At 45.7% G+C, this 19,546-nt stretch overlaps 1 protein-coding gene across 2 annotated transcripts; it reads left to right on the top strand.

Annotated features, from left to right (window-relative positions):
• The first annotated feature begins 3,023 nt into the window (after positions 1 to 3,023).
• Positions 3,024 to 19,460, top strand: LOC146341796 (uncharacterized). 2 transcript variants are annotated; one of them, XM_084808413.1, is made up of 6 exons: positions 3,024 to 3,179; positions 12,105 to 12,304; positions 13,151 to 13,238; positions 14,280 to 14,350; positions 18,974 to 19,183; positions 19,281 to 19,460. In XM_084808413.1, the coding sequence occupies exons 3-6, from the start codon at positions 13,207 to 13,209 to the stop codon at positions 19,343 to 19,345; spliced, it is 378 nt and encodes a 125-aa protein (XP_084664539.1). In that variant the 5' UTR covers positions 3,024 to 3,179; positions 12,105 to 12,304; positions 13,151 to 13,206; the 3' UTR covers positions 19,346 to 19,460. The 2 variants fall into 2 exon arrangements, with proteins under 2 accessions (XP_084664539.1, XP_084664540.1); XM_084808414.1 differs by lacking the exon at positions 3,024 to 3,179 and adding an exon at positions 10,539 to 11,294.
• Positions 19,461 to 19,546: the final 86 nt, after the last annotated feature.

Here is a 19,546-nt window from a genome sequence, read left to right as displayed (position 1 = left end):
CTTCTGAGTAGACATGCACAGAGTTGGCTCTCCTCTCTGCTCAGCTCTGTATTTCCACATCCAGCTCATTATCAAAATTCCTGTTAGTTATCTCAGAAGACCCTTTGGGGGGGGTGTTCAGGGAACAGCTGGATGGAGGGAGATTCCACACACACACACACACACACACACACGCGAAGAATATAGTTCTTCATGTTCCCTGATAGGTTTATTCCTCATTTTGTCCATTCCCTGAGCATGTGCAGCGTGTGCTTTTTATTCAAACAAAGAGAAGGTTGCTGATCTTTCCCTTCATGCTGTATTTGTACAAGTGTGACTGCTTCAGAAAGAACTTTCCATTATACTGTCTCTTTTTCTTCAAGAGTTTCATATAACAGAAGTATTATGTAGTGGTTAGAGTCCAGCCCAAAGTCACCCAGTGAGAGAACTAACAAGACGTTTGCTAATGAGGTGGATGTGGAAATACAAAGTTGTGCTGGGGGCAAGTGGGGTGCTGACATGTGTAGGAGTAAGTCGCATTGAACACAGCAAGACTTACTTCTGAGTAGACATGCACAGAGTTGGTTCTCCTCTCCATTTTAGCCTCATAGTGTCACCAACAAGGCTGGATGTGGAAATATAAAGCTTAGCAGGGAGAATAATACCTCGTGCAGGGCTCCAGACCGGCATGGTCATTTTAAAAGGTTTTTTCTTTCTATAAAACAGCATTGCTTTAAACAAGTTTATTACTCAGGCAAACCTAAGACAGCCTTCTTTTGGGAAGCCCCTAGGAAGAGGAAGTGTTTTGGCCTGAAGTAAACGGAGACGGAGGATTTCAATTGAAAAAGAACACCCACAAACAAGGCGGTGAGCACAATTCATTAAAAAAAACAAACAAAAAACCTTACATATTTATTATCGGAATATACTACCTTACGTTTTTATTTACTAAAATTTTGCAACTCTGTGCGGATGACAAAAAAAAAGCCGCATGACTGCTGGCTCCGCAGGACCTCATGGTGCCGTTCTGCAGAGGATTCCGTGGCACAGACTGAAGGGAATTCGATCCCATTTCAGTAGGGATGTCAGAGAATTTCTCCACGAATCTTGGGGAGGCCGAATGCCAGTGCACTCGGCCCCCCGAAATTGGTGGAGAAACGGTCTGCCCCCCCTGGGACGGGACTTACCTTGTTCAAATGTCCCTGGTGGCGGCGGCTCCGATGGCGGTTTGGCGGCGGTTCAGTGGCAGCGGCTGCAGCGGCCGGTCTTCCGACTGGCTGCCGCCACCGCCATTTCCAAGTAAAAAAAAAACAAACAAAAACAAACAAACATGATAGGCTATGTAAAGATTTACATAGCCTATCATGGCTAGATTTTTAAAAAACACCGTGATAGGCTACGTAAATGTTTACGTAGCCTATCACGGCTGACTTTGAAAAAAAATGCACGTATGCAAATGGCGGCGCCCATGGGCGCCGCTATTTACTTTCCTTATTTTGGCACGTGTAGTCTACGTAAACATTTACGTAGACTACGGCGAAAATAAGGGGAATGCAAATAGCGCAAATAGCATTTGCCCATGGGCACCGCCATTTGTGTACGTGCTTTTTTTTCCCCCAAAGTCAGCCGTGATAGGCTACATAAACATTTACATAGCCTATCACGGCTGACTCCAGGGACGCAAACGGTGGCGGCTCCCGGCAGGAGAGGAGGTTTCACGGCCGGAGGGACAAGGGGCCTCCCCCCCGGCCAGAATTTGGGGGGGGCAGAGTGCCTCTCCCCCACTGCGAAGCAAGCTTCGGGATCAGGTAAGGGACTTTCATCCATCCCTACATTTCAGTCCATGGTGGAATTCTCTGACATCCCTAGATTCTTGGGATTTAATGACAAGCTCATTCCATCCCACTCCCCCACAATGTGTGTTGCTACTTTCTAAAATCCATACGGAAATGAATCCTTTTTGTTTGTGTGTGTGCATATTTCCTAATGTATACATTTTTGTACACATTTTTCCAGGCAGTCTTACACACATCTTTTTCTCCCTCAAATGTATGCATTTTCAAGTGCACTTTACATTAATATAATCATTTTTTGTGCATATTTTCCCTGACATGAGATACACTGGAAAGCTCACAAAAATGCAAATTTACATATGCAACTTACTAAAAGGCTCTGGAGATCCAAATTGGGTACAATAGCAAAGTGAATTTCTTACTTATCCCTAAACAGTTGTATAAATGTTTGCAAATTAAAATAAACTTTATTCTTTAAAGCCACAAAATGCACAGCAAGGACTAAGTTTACTGCTTTCTACATTAAACAACCTTATTGTTACTAGGGGTGTACGAACCCCACTCACCTTCATCTGTTAGGAGGTCTGTGGGAAGGGGGAGGTAGGGATGTCAGAGAATTCTGCCATGGATCTCAGTGAGGCTGAATGCCAGTGCATTCGGCCCCCCAAAATCCGTGGCAGAACTAAGTCCCCCGCCCCACCACCCTGTGAAAGGCGCGCAAAACGGATCACTTACTTGGTGCCGTTCGCGCTGCTTTGCAAATGGATGCCGCGTCTGTGGCCGCCATTCGTTTCCCCATTTAGGCCATGATAGGCTACGTAAATATTTACGTAGCCTATAGGGTTGGCGGAGAATTTCTCCCCAAAACTTCGGGGGGCCGAGCACCAACGTGTTCGGCCCCCCGAGCAAGTTTCGGGGAGAAATCCTCCGAACCCCCCGCCCCCTGCACCCCCCCCTGGGACGGGACTTACCTTCGCCGAATGTCCCTCCCGGCGGCGGATTCGGCGGGTGTTCGAGCGGGGCGGGAGCGGCAGCCGGTCTTTCGACTGGCTGCCACCGCCGCCATTGCAATAAAAGAAAAGAAAAAACACCCCCTGATAGGCTACGTGACGATTGACATAGCCTATCACGGCTGACTTTGCAGATCTAGCCGTGATAGGCTACGTGAATCGTCACGTAGCCTATCAGGGGGCTTTTTTTTTTTTTTTTTAACTTTCGCGTTCGCGGCTGGGCGAGGCGGGAAGCCTCCTCCCCGGCCTGAATTTCGGCCAGGCCGAGGCAGGAAGCCTCCCCCCCGGCCTGAATTTTGGCCGGGCCGAGGCGGGAAGCCTCCCCCCCCCCGGCTGGAACTTCACGGGGGGAGCAGCGAAGCGCCTCCCCCCCCCCACGAACGTCCTTCGAGGACAGGTAAGTGACTTTCGTCCACCCCTAGTAGCCTATCACAGCCAAAAACATGAACGTAAATGGTGGCCGCAGTAGCCACCGCCATTTGCATCCGCAGGCTGCACACGCCTACGAATGCACCCAGCTGGCAGCTCCGCGGAGTTGCTGCAGAGTGGAGCAGGCCAGGTTAGGATTTCAGGGGGAGATGTGGAGTGCCTCCCCCTCACTGTGAATCACCCCTGTGAAAGGGTAAGTGACTTTTGTACATCCCTAGGGGGAGGCGATCCGGTCCTCCCCCCGGAATCCTCCCTGTCCAGCTCCGCTCTGTGGCAAGTCCGCAGAGCTGCCAGCCAGGGCCAGCTACTGCCGGACTTCCAGCCGTAGCTGGTCTACAGATGCAAATGGCATCCGGCATAGCGGACGCCATTTGCGTCCCTCCCTTTGGCTGTTATCGGCTACATAAATCTTTAGGCTATGCTGGACGCCATTTTGCATCCGCACAGGGCAGCTGACAGACCCAGACGGACCTGGACCCAGCGGTGCCAGCTAGGATCTAGCCAGATTGGACTTCGCAGGGTGGCAGGGTGGGGTGGTCCGTCCCACCACGAACTCCGGGGGGGGGGCGGATTCTAAGAATCCAGCCTCATTGGAGTCCGTGGTGGAATTCTCTGCCATCCCTAATTGTTACACTTTCCAACCAAGCACTAAAATGCAGGGAAATTCTGAGTGAAGGTTCGCAAGCCTTAACATGACACCCTTCCTAAGGAGGCAGAAATTTTCATTCTCCCAAACCAGATTAACCATGTGGACAGGATAGAGAGAATATGATATGCAGTGCTGACTGTGAGGCTGTGGATCACTGATGATGAACAACTTAGCACCACTGACTTCTCACCTTTTCTCAGCAGCTTTCCACAATCTGGTGCACTCCTGGTGTGTTGGACTACAATTCCTAGCATAGCCAGCCAGCATGGCCATTGGCATCCTCCTTAGCAAAAACAGGATGGCTTTCTCTTACATCACAGAACTTAGCTCCTCTTTCTGAAAGCTATTGCCACAGTAATATCTTAAGGTGTCATTGAAGGAACAGAACTGCTCTCTCTCTCTCTCTCTCTGGATGGTATGGGGTTAATTAATTTCTCAGTGTTTGTTTGCTGGTCTGTGTAAAGTTTAAAGGTTAAAAGTGCCAAAGGCCAAGCAATGGCAAATGGCTTGGTTCCAGAGTCTTCAAAATTAGAGGAGGTAAAGTCCTGAGCAGGAGGTTCAACGGAAGGTCAGAAAAGATAAGGAGGGCAATGTGGAGCCCTCCTGGTCTGTCGGAGTTACAAGATAATGTATTTATAGCACAGAAGCCAGAACCCAAGAATTTTAAAGAGAGGCTGGAAACAAGGAAGAAAGACAAATCAATTAGCTAAAGTAGGAAGTCAAGGATCTAGATAAAACAGGGACACTGTCTAGTTAGTATAGCGGGATGCCTTTAACCCTGGTTATTTTATTACCCTATTGCTATTATGGTTCTGTTTTTATGTGAGTAAGGTTTCTATGCATTCAAATGTTAAAACCTTTTTCAATATTAGCAAAATGTTTTTCAGTAAACTTCTAAATTGGGCTCTTGAAAACTTTGTAGACTCTTTTCTGATGTGGATTCCTGCATTCTGACTTGGATTCCTGCATTGAGCAGGGGGTTGGACTCGATGGCCTTGTAGGCCCCTTCCAACCCTATGATTATATGATTCTTATTGGGTTAGTGACCCCATGCCTGAAAGCCACACCCATACTTCATAAAAGGCATATAAAGCAGACGCAGAGGATTTTAAGGAGGAGGCAACGAGGGCAAAAAAAGATTTCAAATGAAATTAAATGGCCCCATTTAAAAAAAAAAAAAACAAAACATTTCCCCATTCATCCTGAACAGAAATCAGATCCATGCTCTTGCACAGGGATGGACAGAACGGTCAATTTCAGTTTCTCTTAGTTTTACATTTTTCAAAAAATCTTCTGATCATATTGTCCTCTTTCTGAATGCATGGCCCTGGGCAGAGCTACATTTTGATGTGACAAGGGTGGCATGTTTATTTGGCATGGCCCCATTCCTGCTCATGAGATGAGTTTCACCAATTTTATTATGCCTGAATGGAGCGCTAGTGTACAGTATTTTCCTGAATATTAATTAATACACCTATCATGGGAAATACTACACAGAGACACTTGGGATTACTGAAGTAGCTATGGATCTCTTCTCTCAGTTACTGGGCAACATAGCCTTGTGGTTCTTGTAAACTGATGACTGTATCTGTAATAGCAAGGTATAGCTCTGGACCCCCTCATGGATCACTGCCTTGTTGTGGCAAAGGGGCTTGCATAAATCAGTGAAGCCATAAACTATGCTGTGCAGGGTCACCCAAGACGGAGAGGTCATGGCGGAGAGTTCTGACAAAATGTGGTTAACTGGAGAAGGAAATGGCAACCCACTGCAGTATTCTTGCCAAGAAAACCCCATGGAACATATCACAAGGCTAAAAGAGATGACACCGGAAGATGAGCCCCTCAGGTCGGAAGGTGTCCAATATACTACTGGGGAAGAGCAGAGGGAATTTCCAAGTAATGCCAGAAAGAATGAAGCGGCTGGGCCAAAACCGAAGGGACACTCAGCTGTGGATGTGTCTGGTGGTGAAAAGAAAGTCCGATGCTGTAAAGAACAATATCGTTTAGGAATCTGGAATGTAAGATCAATGAATCAAGGTAAGCTGGAGGTGGTCAAACATGAGATGGCAAGATTGAACATCGACATCTTGGGAATCAGCGAACTCAAATGGACAGGCAAGGGCAAATTTAATTCAGTTGACCATTGTATCTACTACTGTGGGCAAGAACCCCTTAGAAGAAATGGAGTAACACTCATAGTCAATAAAAGGGTGGGAAAAGCAGTACTGGGGTACAACCTCAAAAATGACAGAATTATCTCAGTACGAATCCAAGGCAAACCATTCAGCATCACAGTAATTCAAGTCTATGTCCCAACCACTGAGGCTGATGAAGGTGAGGTTGATCGGTTCTATGAAGACCTACAACACCTTCTAGAACTAACACCAAAAAAAGATGTCCTTTTCATCATAGGGGATTAGAATGCTAAAGTAGGAAGTCAAGAAATCACCGGGATAACAGGCAAGCATGGCCTTGGTGTACAAAATGAAGCAGGACAAAGGCTAATAGAGTTTTGTCAAGAGAACACGCTGATCATAGCAAATACTCTTTTCTAACAGCACAACAGGCGACTCTACACATGGACATCACCAGATGGTCAATATCGAAATCAGATTGATTATGTCCTTTGCAGCCAAAGATGGAGAAGCTCTATAAAGTCAGTGAAAGCAAGACCTGGAGCTGACTGTGTCTCAGATCATGAGCTTCATGTTGCAAAATTTCAGCTTAAATTGAAGAACATAGGGAAAACCACTAAACCATTCAGGTATGACCTAAATCATATCCCTAATGAATATTCAGTGGAGGTGAGGAATAGATTTCAGGATTAGACATGATAGAGTGCCTGAGGAACTATGGACGGAGGTCTATAACATTGTTCAGGAGACAGCAACTAAATCCATCCAAAAGAAAAAGAAATGCAAGAAAGGAAAGTGGTTATCTGATGAGGTTTTACAAGTAGCTGAGGAAGGAAGGGAAGTGAAAAGCAAAGGAGAAAGGGGAAGATATATCCAACTGAATGCAGAGTTCCAGAGAATAGCAAGGAGAGACAAGAAGGCCTTCTGAAATGAACTATGCAAAGAAATCGAGGAAAACAATAGAATGGGAAAGACTAGAGATCTTTTCAAGAAAACCGGAGATCTCAAGGGAACGTTTTGTGCAAAGACGGGCATGATAAAGGACGAAGAAGGCAGGGACCTAACAGAAGCAGAGGAGATTAAGAAGAGGTGGCAAGAATACACAGAAGAACTATACAGGAAAGATCTGAATGTCCCTGATAGCCATGATAGTGGGGTCCCTGAACTTGAGCTGGACATCCTAGAGAGTGAAGTCAAGTGGGCCTTAGGAAGCATTGCTAACAACTAGGGATGTACAAAAGTTCTGCCATGGATCTCGGGGAGGCCGAATGCCAGTGCATTCAGCCTCCCAAAATCAGTGGGGGAATGGCCCCCCGCCCCCCCCGGGGGGGGCTTTCCTTAGGTGGATATTCCTGGTGGCTGCAGCAGCCGGTCTTTCATCTGGCTGCCGCTGCCGCCATTTCCAGGTAAAAAAAAACTAAAAAACTAAAAAAGTGATAGGCTACATAAAGATTTATGTAGCCTATCATGGCTGATTTAAAAAAGAAACAAATGTGCGTATGCAAATGGCGGCGCCTATTTGCATTCCTTATTTTGGCACGTCTTAGTCTACGTAAACATTTACATAGATTAAGACGGCGAAAATAAGAGGAACGCAAATAGCGTAGCGTCTATGCTATTTGCGTTCCCCTTATTCTCGCCGTGTTACTCTACGTAAATGTTTACGTAGACTAAGACGTACTAAAATAAGGAATGCAAATGGTGGTGCCCATGGGCTCCGCCGTTTGCGTACGCGTGTGTGTGTTTTTTAATCAGCTGTGATAGGCTACATAAACATTTACGTAGCCTATCATGGCTGACTGCAGGGACACAAACGGCGGCGGCTATGGCCGCCGCCATTTGCGTCCCTGCTAGCCAGTGGCCGGTTGTCCGGCTGCTGGCGGAGCCGGCCGGCGGCTCCGCAGAATCCCTACGGAGGGGAGCCTGCCGGCCAGGATTCTGGGGGGGAAGTACGGAATGCCTCCCTCCCAGCATCAGCATAATCCGCGGAAAGGTAAGTACCTTTTGTACATCCCTACTAACAACAAAACTAGCATTACTAAGCATTACAAAGGAAGCATTACTAACAACAAAGCTAGCGGAGATGACAGTATTCCAGCTAAGCTAATTAAAATCCTGAAAGATGATGCTGTTAAAGTGCTGCACTCAATATGCCAACAAATTTGGAACACTCAACAGTGGCCACAACACTGGAAAAGGTCAGTTTACATTCCCATTCCAAAGAAGGGCAGTGGCAAAGAGTGTTCAAACTACTGTACAATTGCGCTCATTTCAAATGCCAGCAAGGTGATGCTCAAAATCCTACAAGCTAGGCTTCAGCAGTATGTGAACCGAGAAGTACTGGAAGTACAAGCTGGGTTCCAAAGAGGCAGAGGAATTAGAGATCAAATCGCCAACATTTGCTGCATCATGGAGAAAGCAAGAGAATTCCAGAGAAACATCTATTTCTGCTTCATTGACTATGCTAAAGCCTTTGATTGTGTGGATCACAACAAAATGTGGCAATTTCTGAAAGAGATGGGAGTACCAGACCACCTTACCTGTCTCCTGAGAAACCTGTACGAGGGTCAAGAAGCAACAGTAAGAACCAGACATGGAACAACCGATTGGTTCAAAATTGGGAAAGGAGTACGACAAGGCTGCATATTGTCGCCCTGCTTATTTAACTTATATGCAGAGTACATCATGAGAAATGCCGGGTGGATGAATCAGAGGTCGGAATTAAGATTGCTGGGAGAATTATCAACAACCTCAGATATGCAGACGATACCACCCTAATGGCAGAAAGTGAAGAGTATCTAAAGAGCCTGTTTTTGAGGGTGAAAGTGGAGAGTGCAAAAGCTGGTTTGAAACTCAACATTAAAAAAACAAAGATCATGGCATCTGGCCCCATCACTTCCTGGCATATGGAAGGGGAAGAAATGGAAGCAGTGACAGATTTTACTTTCTTGGGCTCCAAGATCACTGCAGACGGTGACTGTAGCCATGAAATTAAAAGTCACTTGCTCCTTGGGAGGAAAGCTATGGCAAACCTAGACAGCATAGTAAGAAGCAGAGACATCACCTTGCCGACAAAGGTCTGCATAATCAAAGCTATGGTTTTCCCAGTAGCAACATATGGCTGTGAGAGCTGGAATCTAAGGAAGGCTGAGCGCCAAAGAATTGTTGCTTTCAAACTGTGGTGCTCGAGAAGACTCTTACGAGTCCCCTGGACTGCAAGGAGGTCAAATCAGTCCATCCTAAAGGAAATCAACCCTGACTGCTCATTGGAAGGGAGGATACTGAAGCTCAAATATTTTGGCCACCAAATGCGAAGGGAAAAGTCACCGGAAAAGACCCTGATGCTGGGAAAGATTGAAGGCAAAAGGAGAAGGGGACGGCAGAGGATGAGATGGCTAGATAGCATCACCGATGCAATGAATATGAACTTGAGCACACTCCGGGAGAGAGCGGAGGACAGGAAGGCCTGGCGTGCTATGGTCCATGGGGTCACGAAGAGTCGGACATGACTTAACGACTGAACAACTTAGCTCTGGAAGTTCCAGGTCTGCTTCTCAAAATTAGCCTTAATGAAATGGGTACAACCGTTTTGTCCTAAAAAATTCCAGGAGTGGAATCCAGCTAGCTCATCCCACTGATAGAGTGGCTTCTGTCTGTGGAACAAGGAGGAAGGCAATTCTTATCCCACCTGCAGCCCCCCTGCACCCTCAAAATCTGCTCTGGATTAGGTGGATTAGTAGGTCAGGTGGATTGTTTTTCCCGGAGAATGAAAAAAGAGGGTTTTCTCCCAGCTTCTATCTCAGGGTTGACGTGTTCTGCAATATTCTCTCTATTGGCCATTGTAAGCCTGAGCACTTCTTCTCCCTCATTAAGTTAAAAAAAAAAAAAGGAAAGGAAGAAAGGAAGGAAGAAAGGAAGAAGAAGAGCAGCCCTAACAACTATTCTACTTCACATGGTAAAACACAGTGCACCATTCTCTGAGAGGACTGCAAACTCAGTGATTATCAAAAATTACGACAATGAATGCTTCATTGTGCCAATTCCTATGGATTTTCTTGGCCACTTTGGACTGCGCACTTTTCTGACTTTTGCAATGCAGTTCTTGGCTTTAAAATATGTAGAAAAACATACACACTGTAGAGAGGGAAATGTATACAAAAATGTGTACTTTAGGGGAGATGGATACAAATAATGTCTCTTGTAGGAAAAATGCATAGGAAAAGGAATATGTATACAAAATTGCATACGGTTTTTTTTTTGGGGGGGGACATTCAATTGAAAAGCTGTGTGTGTGTGTGTGTGTGTGTGTGTGTGATTGTGTGTTTTAATTTGCAGAGTGAGTGAAGCAGAACCAGGATGGGCGATACTTATGACTGAACATATGCAAACCTGACACAGACCAGGAATAGACTAATCTGTCCATCTGTATTTGTGACTGATAGCTAGTTAGACAGAGACTGGACATGTTGTGCTAAATTGACGTATGTCATGGGAGTGATATTTATGCTGCAGTTATATTTCTAAGGTCTGCCACAACTGCCACATACTAAGTGCAAGTCACAAACTGCAATGTGCACCATAACTGCTCTCTTCCATATCCCATATGAGTATAGTAAAATAGGTGACATAACCATTAGAGAGATGACTACACAATTTGACTTCTTATTTTAAACAATGTCCTTCCTTGAACCCCCCCAAACCAATGGTGTAAATTAATTAACTCATGTAAGGCAATAAATCTGTTCTCCATAATATGCACTAGACCAGATTATAACCACTGCACCTACTTCATAGGAATTCATGATGCTGGACTATACTTCATCTAAAGCGTTTTCTGTTGATCTCAGGAATATCTATTTTTCTGGCAGAAGTTCTCCATAAACTCCTCAAGCAAGAAATTTCCCAGCAATCTGAGATCCTTTTAAATTAATTGGATATGCCAGTCATTCAAAGTAGGATGGTTAGTAACCAAACCATGTGCTTTATGAATAATGGTGCCCACCCAAATAAATATAGTTCGGAAAACAGACTGCAAACAATTTTTTTGAAAGTCTATTTAGGCTTATCTTTTGTTTTATGTCATATTTATATAGGACAATACATAAATGTGAGCTTTAAAATGTGTACTTTTGATGATGCACACAGTGGTATAGTTCTATATCCTTTAGAGCAGAGGAGAGGAAAGCCTGGCGTGCTATGGTCCATGGGGTCACGAAGAGTCGGACACGACATAACGACTGAACAATTAGAGGTGTGCACTGATCACAAGATTCAACTCTGACTCCAATTCAGCACATTGGTAAATGTTTCAGTTCTGCTCAGACTGATTCAGAGTCCTTCCCCTTCAGGTTGGGTACTGAACCTGATTTGACATTCAGAAATCTGAGGGAGTTTGCCTCCCATTACCTATGATGGGATATCAAAACATGTATCTAAACTGTTGGTCACAGGTGGATGAGATATGAAGACCTATTATTCTTTTAGGGGTCAGGATTATACCTGCCAGAAAAATAAGTGTAGTGTTTGTGTGTATTTGTTGTAAATGCAGACTCTCAAACAATTACTTGCTTGAAATGGCTGACATATATTTATGAAAGATTAGATGGCATTATACAGACATTATACAGAAAGCCAGCGTGGTGTAGTGGCTAGAGTGTTGGTCTGGGAGCTGGGAGATCCAGGTTCTAGTCCCCACCCAGCCATGGAAGCTTACTGGGTGACTTTGGGCCAGTCACAGACTCTCAGCCCAACCTACCTCACAGGGTTATTGTTGTGAGGATAAAATGGAGAGGAGGAAGAGGAGAATGTAAGCTACCTTGGGTACCTTGCAAGAGGAAAAAAGGCGGGATATAAATGCAATAAATAAATAAATAAATGTGAAAGTGTGCCTTATCACAGCCCACTGGGATTTCTCAACAGAGACATTTCACAAGGATTTTGATATACATGTCTCCCATGGTGCCCTATCTTTGGCAATTCACTCAAATGAAGTGTTGGAGTTTATAGAATTCCCACATCTCCTACATCCTAACTTGCCAAAAGGAGATGGGTTTATCGGGATCTTCTGGGAACACGCGTTCAATTGCTTATTTTCTGATTCAAATGACAGGGAGAGCACTGATACAAGAGAAGCTGGCGAGCCTCTCTGGGACTCTGTTTGAAATGACCATGACTGGCCAAAGCTACAGCATCTACAGCGTGGCCCATGCCATAGCCCATGCTTTACAGAAGATGTTCTCATCTACAATCCAACACAGCTTGATTGTAGGTAGAGGTAACCTGGATCCACCAAATCTGCAACAGTGGCAGGTAATGGTTCACATCTGGACTATTCTCTTATCATGGTTAGCTTAATTTATAAGTGATTTTGATTCCAGGAGGACACCAAGAGATCCACATTCTCTCCTTGTATTTCCCTTCCTGAAAAACCTGCATCTCTCCCATGCTCAGATAGATGCCTTGACTCCCTGCCAGCTGAAGATACTACAAATATCTGCAAAACCCTGGCCTGGTTTACAAGACAGATACAGATAGATTGTGTTTAGGGATCATGATGGCAGTGTCCCCAACCACATTTACAGAGCTGATGTGCTTATGCAACATGCATAAAATGTGGCTGGGTCTTGCCACTGTGACTCACCCCTCCCACCAGTGCACATTCAGTCTACTCAGGTTGGTTACTGAATAAGTCTAAAATGTTTGTTCCTCATGCTTTCCTCTTCTTACAGACTAGTTGGAGAAATTGGTATGGGAAATATTTAAGTTTGCTTTAAAATATGAAAAAAAATTCTCCCCCATCATTAGTATTTGGCCTTTGAAAATTCCTGGAGAAGCTCTTTGGCTTCTTCAAGTGTTGGAAGGCCAATGATGATGGAGAAGAAATTTGTTCAGTTTTCTATTTTAATGCAAATGTACCAAATTTGCACTTCCAAACCAATACATGCATTAAAACTGAGTTTGCACTTTTACAAATTTTGCGATGGAGTTTTCAGATTGAAAGTGTGTGTGGTAGAGGACTGTGCACACCAGAATGTTCATGCAAAATGTGCATCTTAGTGAAAATAATATTTTAAAGATTCTTTGGATGCAGTTGCTTGGGCTCTATGTTAATTTTGTTTCAGTTTGTAAACCACTAAAAATGGTCCTGTCATCCAGGTTACAGCAGAAAAAAAGAAAGAAGAGGAGCCATTTTGTTACTATGACTGTGTTCGATGTCCCTATGGGAAGATTTCAGATCAGGAGGGTAGGTGGCATAATGTGCAGAGTTATAAATTGTACATTCTATACTATTTTTCTTTGGTTTTGCTGTATCAGCAGTTCACATCTCCAAAACACAACAGGGAACATAATAATGCAGCTATCATACATAATCCTAAAAAGGTACACACATATAGCAAATACATGTAGGTTATAAACCATTTAATATTGTCTTAATTGCCAACATTTCCCAGAGGGAGGGGGGACACTTACCAAGTTATGCTGGTAAATGTCCAAAACAAGACTTATGACACAATCACTCCCAACGCTTACTGGTAAATCTCAAGGTCAAAGAAGTGGCTATCTCCCCAGCACACACCCCCTCGTCCAATACAGGAAAGGACAACTTTTTTTAGGCCTGTTGGTAGATGTCCAAGGAAAGCCCTCTAACTCAAATGTTTTTATTTTATCCTGGTAAATCTCAAGAACCACTAAGTGTCCTCATTAAATGACCCAGCTTCAAAAGTATCTTCTAATGTAACCATCATAATTTATCAGAAAAGCTAAAATGATCTGAACTGTGAGGAGATGGGGGAAGGGCAAAAGCTCAGGGGCAGAGTGTATGCTGTGCATGAAAAAGGTCCAAGCTTCGGTCCCTGACCACAGCTGGCCACATCATGGCCAGTATACCGGGATCTCTTCATCTTAGGAGGAGGGCTGAGAAGTGAAGGTAGATGTCAAGCACCACATGGTCAGTCCTGCTGATGAGGCGGTGGCACCCATGTTCACTGCACCACTCAGTCTTCCTGCGCAGACAAAGCATAGGAAGCTCTGACTCAGCAGCACAGAAGTGTAAGTTCCTCTGGAGTTGGATGACCCCCAAGGGCAGCTCATTTGATGTGCCACCGGAATTATAACAAGCCAAGTTCTGCTCCTTTCTGTAAATACAGAGACATATCAAAGACATGTTCATGAGCAGAATGCTGGACATTGGAGATAGATACATTCACTACATTAAAATATATAACAGAAGAAAGATGATGACATACTTGGATTCCTTTAGAATCTGTTCTGTTCTGGTTTTCAGACATGAACGACTGTTTCCAGTGCCCAGAAGATCAATATCCAAGGAAGAACAGAGATCAATGTCTTTCCAAGGTCATAATTTTCCTCTGCTTCATAGAGCCTTTGGGGATTACTTTAGTTTTTGTAGACACTTGCTCCTTGGGAGGAAAACTATGGCAAACCTAGACAGCATAGTAAGAAGCAGAGACATCACCTTGCCAACAAAGGTTCGTATAATCAAAGCTATGGTTTCCCCAGTAGAAATGGCTGTGAGAGCTGGACTATTAGGAAGGCAGAGCGCCAAAGAATTCATGCTTTTGAACTGAGGTGCTGGAGAAGACTCTTACGAGTCCCCTGGACTGCAAGGTGGTCAAATCAGTCCATACTAAAGGAAATCAACCCCGAGTGCTCATTGGAAGGACAGATACTGAAGCTGAAGCTCAAATATTTTGGCCACCTAATGTGAAGAGAAAACTCTGTGGAAAAGACCCTGATGCTGGGAAAGATCGAAGGCAAAAGGAGAAGGGGGTGGCAGAGGATGAGATGGCTAGATAGCATCACCGATGAAATGAATATGAACTTGAGCTAGGGATGGACGAAACGGACTTACCTTGTCCCACAGCTTTCTTCGCGGTGGGGGGGAGGCGCTTCAGTTCTCCCCCCGAAGTTCAGGCGAGGGGGGGAGGTGCCCCACCTCGCCCTGCCAAAATTCAGGCCGGGGGGGGAGGCGCCCCATCCCTTGCCGGTGAAATTCAGGCTGGTGAGGAGCGCCCCGTCTCCCCGGCCACGAAAAAAAAAGTAAAACACACACACACACACACACGTGATAGGCTATGTAACAATTTGCATAGCCTACCACGGCTAGATTTCCAAAGTCAGCCATGTCAGGCTATGTAAAATGTCACATAGCCTAGCACGGGTGACTTTGGGGGGGGGGAAGCGCCTACTCAAATGGCGGCGCCCCATGGGTGCCGCCATTTGCGTTCCTTATTTTGGCACAAAGAGTTTACGTAAAGATTTACGTAGACTACGGCGAAAATAAGGGAACACTATTAATAAGGGAACACTCATGGGGCGCCGCCATTTGCGTGCGTGCTTTTTTCCCCCCCAAAGTCACCCGTGATAGGCTACATGACGATTTACGTAGCCTATCACAGCTGACTTTGAAAATCTAGCCATGATAGGCTACGTAAATCATCATGTAGCCTATCACGGGTGTTTTTTTTTTTAATGTACTTTTTTATTTTGTAACGGCGGCGGCGGCAGCCGGTCGGGAGACCAGGCGCCGCCCCCACCCCCGCCGAAATGCCGCCGGGACCCGCCGCCAAGAGGGACATTCGCTGAAGGTAAGTCCCATCCGGGGGGTTCGGGGGGCCGGCGGAGAATTTCCCCAACACTTTCAGGGGGCTGAATGTGTCGGCACTTGGCCTCCCGAAGATTAGTGGAGAAATTCTCCGCCATCCCTAATAGGGATGGACGAAAGTCCCTTATCTGGTCCCGCAACTTGCTTTGCAGTGGGGGGGAGGCGCTTCGGTTCTCCCGCCAAAATTCTTGGTGGGGGGAGGTGACCCGCCCCTTCCAGCCAAAATTCTGGCCGGGGGGGAGCACCCCATCTCCCCGGCCACGAAATAAAAAAGTAATGGGGGAAAAAAAAAACCACGTGATAGCCTACGTAACAATTTACGTAGCCTATCATGGCTAGATTTTCAAAGTCAGCTGTGATAGGCTACATAAATCGTTATGTAGCCTTAGGGTTGGCGGAGAATTTCTCCCCAAAACTTCGGGGGGCCGAACGCCAATGTGTTCGGCCCCCTGAAGATGTTTCGGGGAGAAATTCTCCGCACCCCCCTGCACCCCCCCGGGACGGGACTTACCTTTCGCGAATGTCCCTCCCGGCAGCGGGTCCTGGCGGCGGTTCATCAGGTCTTCGTCAGGGGCGGGGGCGGCAGCCGATCTTTTGACCGGCTGCTGCCGCCGCCATTCCAATAGAACTAAAAAAAAAAAAAAAACGCCCCCGTGATAGGCTACGTGACGATTAACGTAGCCTATCATGGCTAGATTTGCAAAGTCAGCTGTGATAGGCTACGTAAATCGTCACATAGCCTATCACGGGTGACTTTAAAAAAAAAAAAGTGCGTACGGCTAATGGCGGCCCCCATAGGAAGCCGCCATTCCCGTTCCTTATTTGGTCGCTGTAGTCTACGTAAAGATTACGTAGAGTACAGCGAAAATAAGGGCAACACTATTTGCGTTGCCCTTATTTTCCCCGTAGTCTACGTAAAGATTTACGTAGACTACAGCGACCAAATAAGGAACGCGAATGGCGGCTCCCTATCGGGGCCGCCATTTGCGTACGCGCTTTTTTTTTTTTTAAGTCACCCGTGATAGGCTACGTGATGATTTACGTAGCCTATCACGGCTGACTTTGCAGATCTAGCCATGATAGGCTACGTTAATCATCATGTAGCCTATCACGGGTGCGTTTTTTTTTTACTTTTTATTTCGCGGCCAGGCGAGGCGCCTCCTCCCCGGCCTGAATTTCGGCCAGGCAAGGCGGGAAGCCTCGCCCCCCAGCCTGAACTTCGGGGGGAGAGCAGTGAAGCGCCTCCCCCCCACCGCTAAAATCTGCGAGACCAGGTAAGTGGCTTTCGTGCACTCCTACGTAGCCTATCACGGGTGACTTTGAAAAAAAAAAAAGCACGTACGCAAATGGCGGCGCCCATAGGTGCCAACATTTGTCTTCCTTATTTAGGCATGGGTAGTCTAAATAAATATTTACATAGACTATGGAAAAAATAAGGGCAATACTATTTGCGTTGCCCTTATTTTCGCCGTAGTCTACGTAAATATTTACAATCACAACGTAATTGTAAATATTACGTTGTGATTGATTACGTATTTCCTCCGTAGGGGGAAATCCCTCTGTAGCTTTCGCCATACTCTCGCCATTGTGGATTGCCTTGGCCAGAACTTTCCCACTATTTTCGTAATTATTTAAGTATTTTTTTCGTTGCTGCCAGAAATGTTTCCCACCTTCTGTGTGCTCCCCCACTGTCTTGTTTAATCGGACAGGGACAGGGACTGTGATTTTATTAATTTCTGTGTATTTGTGCTTGATGATCCTCACATTTACTGGTCTTGTTAACCTAACTGCCTCACAATAAAAAAAAAAATAGGGCTGCAGCTCCGCTTCCGCAAAATCTGTCATCAACTTCCTGCTAACTTTCTGAATGTCATCTGCATTTGCGCTTGCATCTGCGTGGGGATTTGTAGGTGGAGTTCTGTTGTGTGGTGGTGGTGGTATGTTAGTGGTGGTGCTTAGTGGATTTCCTGTTGTTTGTTCACTGTTGTGGTTTTGTCTGGTCTGTGTGTGTGTGTGTGTGTGTGTGTTGTTGTGCATTGTGGTGTTTTTGTCCGGTTTAGTCTGTGTGTGTGTAGTTAAGTGCTGGTGGTGCATGGCTTTCTTGGTGTGTGTGTGTGTTTGTGTGCAGTAGTGGTGTGGCTGCTCTAAAATGGCTGCACCAGTGCATGGCAAGAGGTCGGACCATGAGGAGACCAAGGCCCTCCTCATCAACATTAAGAGCAGTGAGGCGGTGGCAGTGTTGTTTGGCAGCTCCTCCTGCCACAATTAATTTTATTGGACCCAGATAAAGAGGAGGATGGAGCGAGCGGGCCACCATAGCACAGTTGGACAATTGAGGTCAAAATGGAATGCACTAAAGCAGTCCTTCGTCAGAGAGGGGATTGCTGCTGCAGAGAGGAGGGCACCGCTGTCCAACCCCCCCGCCTACTACTGGCGCATCCACAGAGTGTGGGTCAAAGCAGTCCGGGCCCCATTTTTGCAGAGGTATATGCCTGGTAAGTTATAGTTATCCCATCCCATCATCAAGCTCAACTAAATATGAAGACAAGGATGTGTACCGAAAATGAAGCTATCTCTTTGTGGTCTCATGCGGAAACAAACAAATCCTGACATTCAGCCTGCAATCCTATGTTTGCTGAAATTGGACAGAAAAAGGTCCCATCATCTTCCGGCCACTTTGGCTGGTTGAAGAAGGGATGCTGGGAACTGCATTGCTTTTTCCTGTACAACCACATGCATAGGATTATGCGGGCCTGGCTACAACTCATATTACACACTGACACACTGTCCATTTCCCATTGCACCCCACCCACCTCACCAATGTCTTTCTACCAAGACATTGGCACTGAAGTCAACTCATGAGCAAGTGTTGATCTGAGAGCTTGGAGATCTGGGTATAGTCCACTCAGCCATAGAAGCTCGCTGGGTGACTTTGGCCCAGTCAGAAAGCCCCAGCCTACCTCAGTGTTGTTGTTGACAGCGTTAAATGGAGAGGAAGAGGCTAATGTGAGCCACCTTGGGTTCCTTGCGCTAGGAAAAAAGGTGGCATTTATGCAATGCATCAATAGAATAAACAGATACCATGGCATTGCAAATGTAGAAATGGGGTGACTAGAAGTGCAGTCCTGTGCATGTTTACAGAAGTCCAACAGTTCCCATCACACCAAAACTGTCAGTACTGTATAATCTGCCTCCCTAATTATCCCCTCATCATTAGACCTTGTGGTGGGAGGACAGAATCAGTGGTTCTTATGGTAGTGGGGATGGTGATAGACAGATCAATCAGTGACTGTGGTTTTGTTCACTCACCACACATATAAATGCATTCATTCTGTTACTGTGACATCCCACAGCTGCACATCATGCCTTGCTGGCAGAGGAGGCCCTGAAGGCCTTGGAGAGGGAGAGGACAGAGGAGGAGGAGGAAGAGGAAGAGGAGGAAGAGCCAGCAGCAAGAGGAGCAGCATCTGTGGAGGAAGGCCTCCCTTCTTCCACAGATGAAGCCCCTCCTCTTGTGATCCTGATGCGTCTGATAAGAGACATCCAGAGTCTCAGCAGGACCTGTAAGTAGTACTACAGAATGGCACCTGACCTGAGCTAACAAGCCTGCCTGCAAGATGCATATTACCACTGTGCTTTATTCTTCAATTCTACACACAGGTGATGACCTTCAAAGAAGGGTGGAGACCATCGAGCGGGAACTGCATCCTCCTACTACGAGCTGAGGCCTGCAGCCAGCTAGTGCCCAGCCCAATGTTGCAATTGTTTCTTTGTTTTGTTTTGATCTGTTCTGTTTGTATATAACATTCTTTCTAAAAAAAAGGTAACAATTCCTTGGTTCAAGTCCACAGATATAATTTTTTAAATCTAGATCATTGTACACAATGATCTTTGTGTTTGCTTACTGTTAACCGCAACAAGAATGC

The sequence above is a fragment of the Heloderma suspectum genome, chromosome 6, assembly GCF_057233095.1.
Source record: "Heloderma suspectum isolate Gila_16-S chromosome 6, 16-S_ref, whole genome shotgun sequence".
In the NCBI taxonomy this organism is placed as follows: domain Eukaryota; kingdom Metazoa; phylum Chordata; class Lepidosauria; order Squamata; family Helodermatidae; genus Heloderma; species Heloderma suspectum.
The sequence above is the reverse complement of the archived record's forward strand: the minus strand, read 5'-3'. Positions and strand labels throughout refer to the sequence as shown.

Excerpts from the sequence above, each read along its gene's own strand:
- LOC146341796 (XM_084808413.1), top strand. The coding sequence starts at position 13,207 with ATGTCCCTATGGGAAGATTTCAGATCAGGAGG. Across the intron at positions 13,239-14,279 it reads GAAGATTTCAGATCAGGAGG|ACATGAACGACTGTTTCCAG; the intron begins GTAGGTGGCATA and ends TCTGGTTTTCAG. Across the intron at positions 19,184-19,280 it reads CCAGAGTCTCAGCAGGACCT|GTGATGACCTTCAAAGAAGG; the intron begins GTAAGTAGTACT and ends TTCTACACACAG.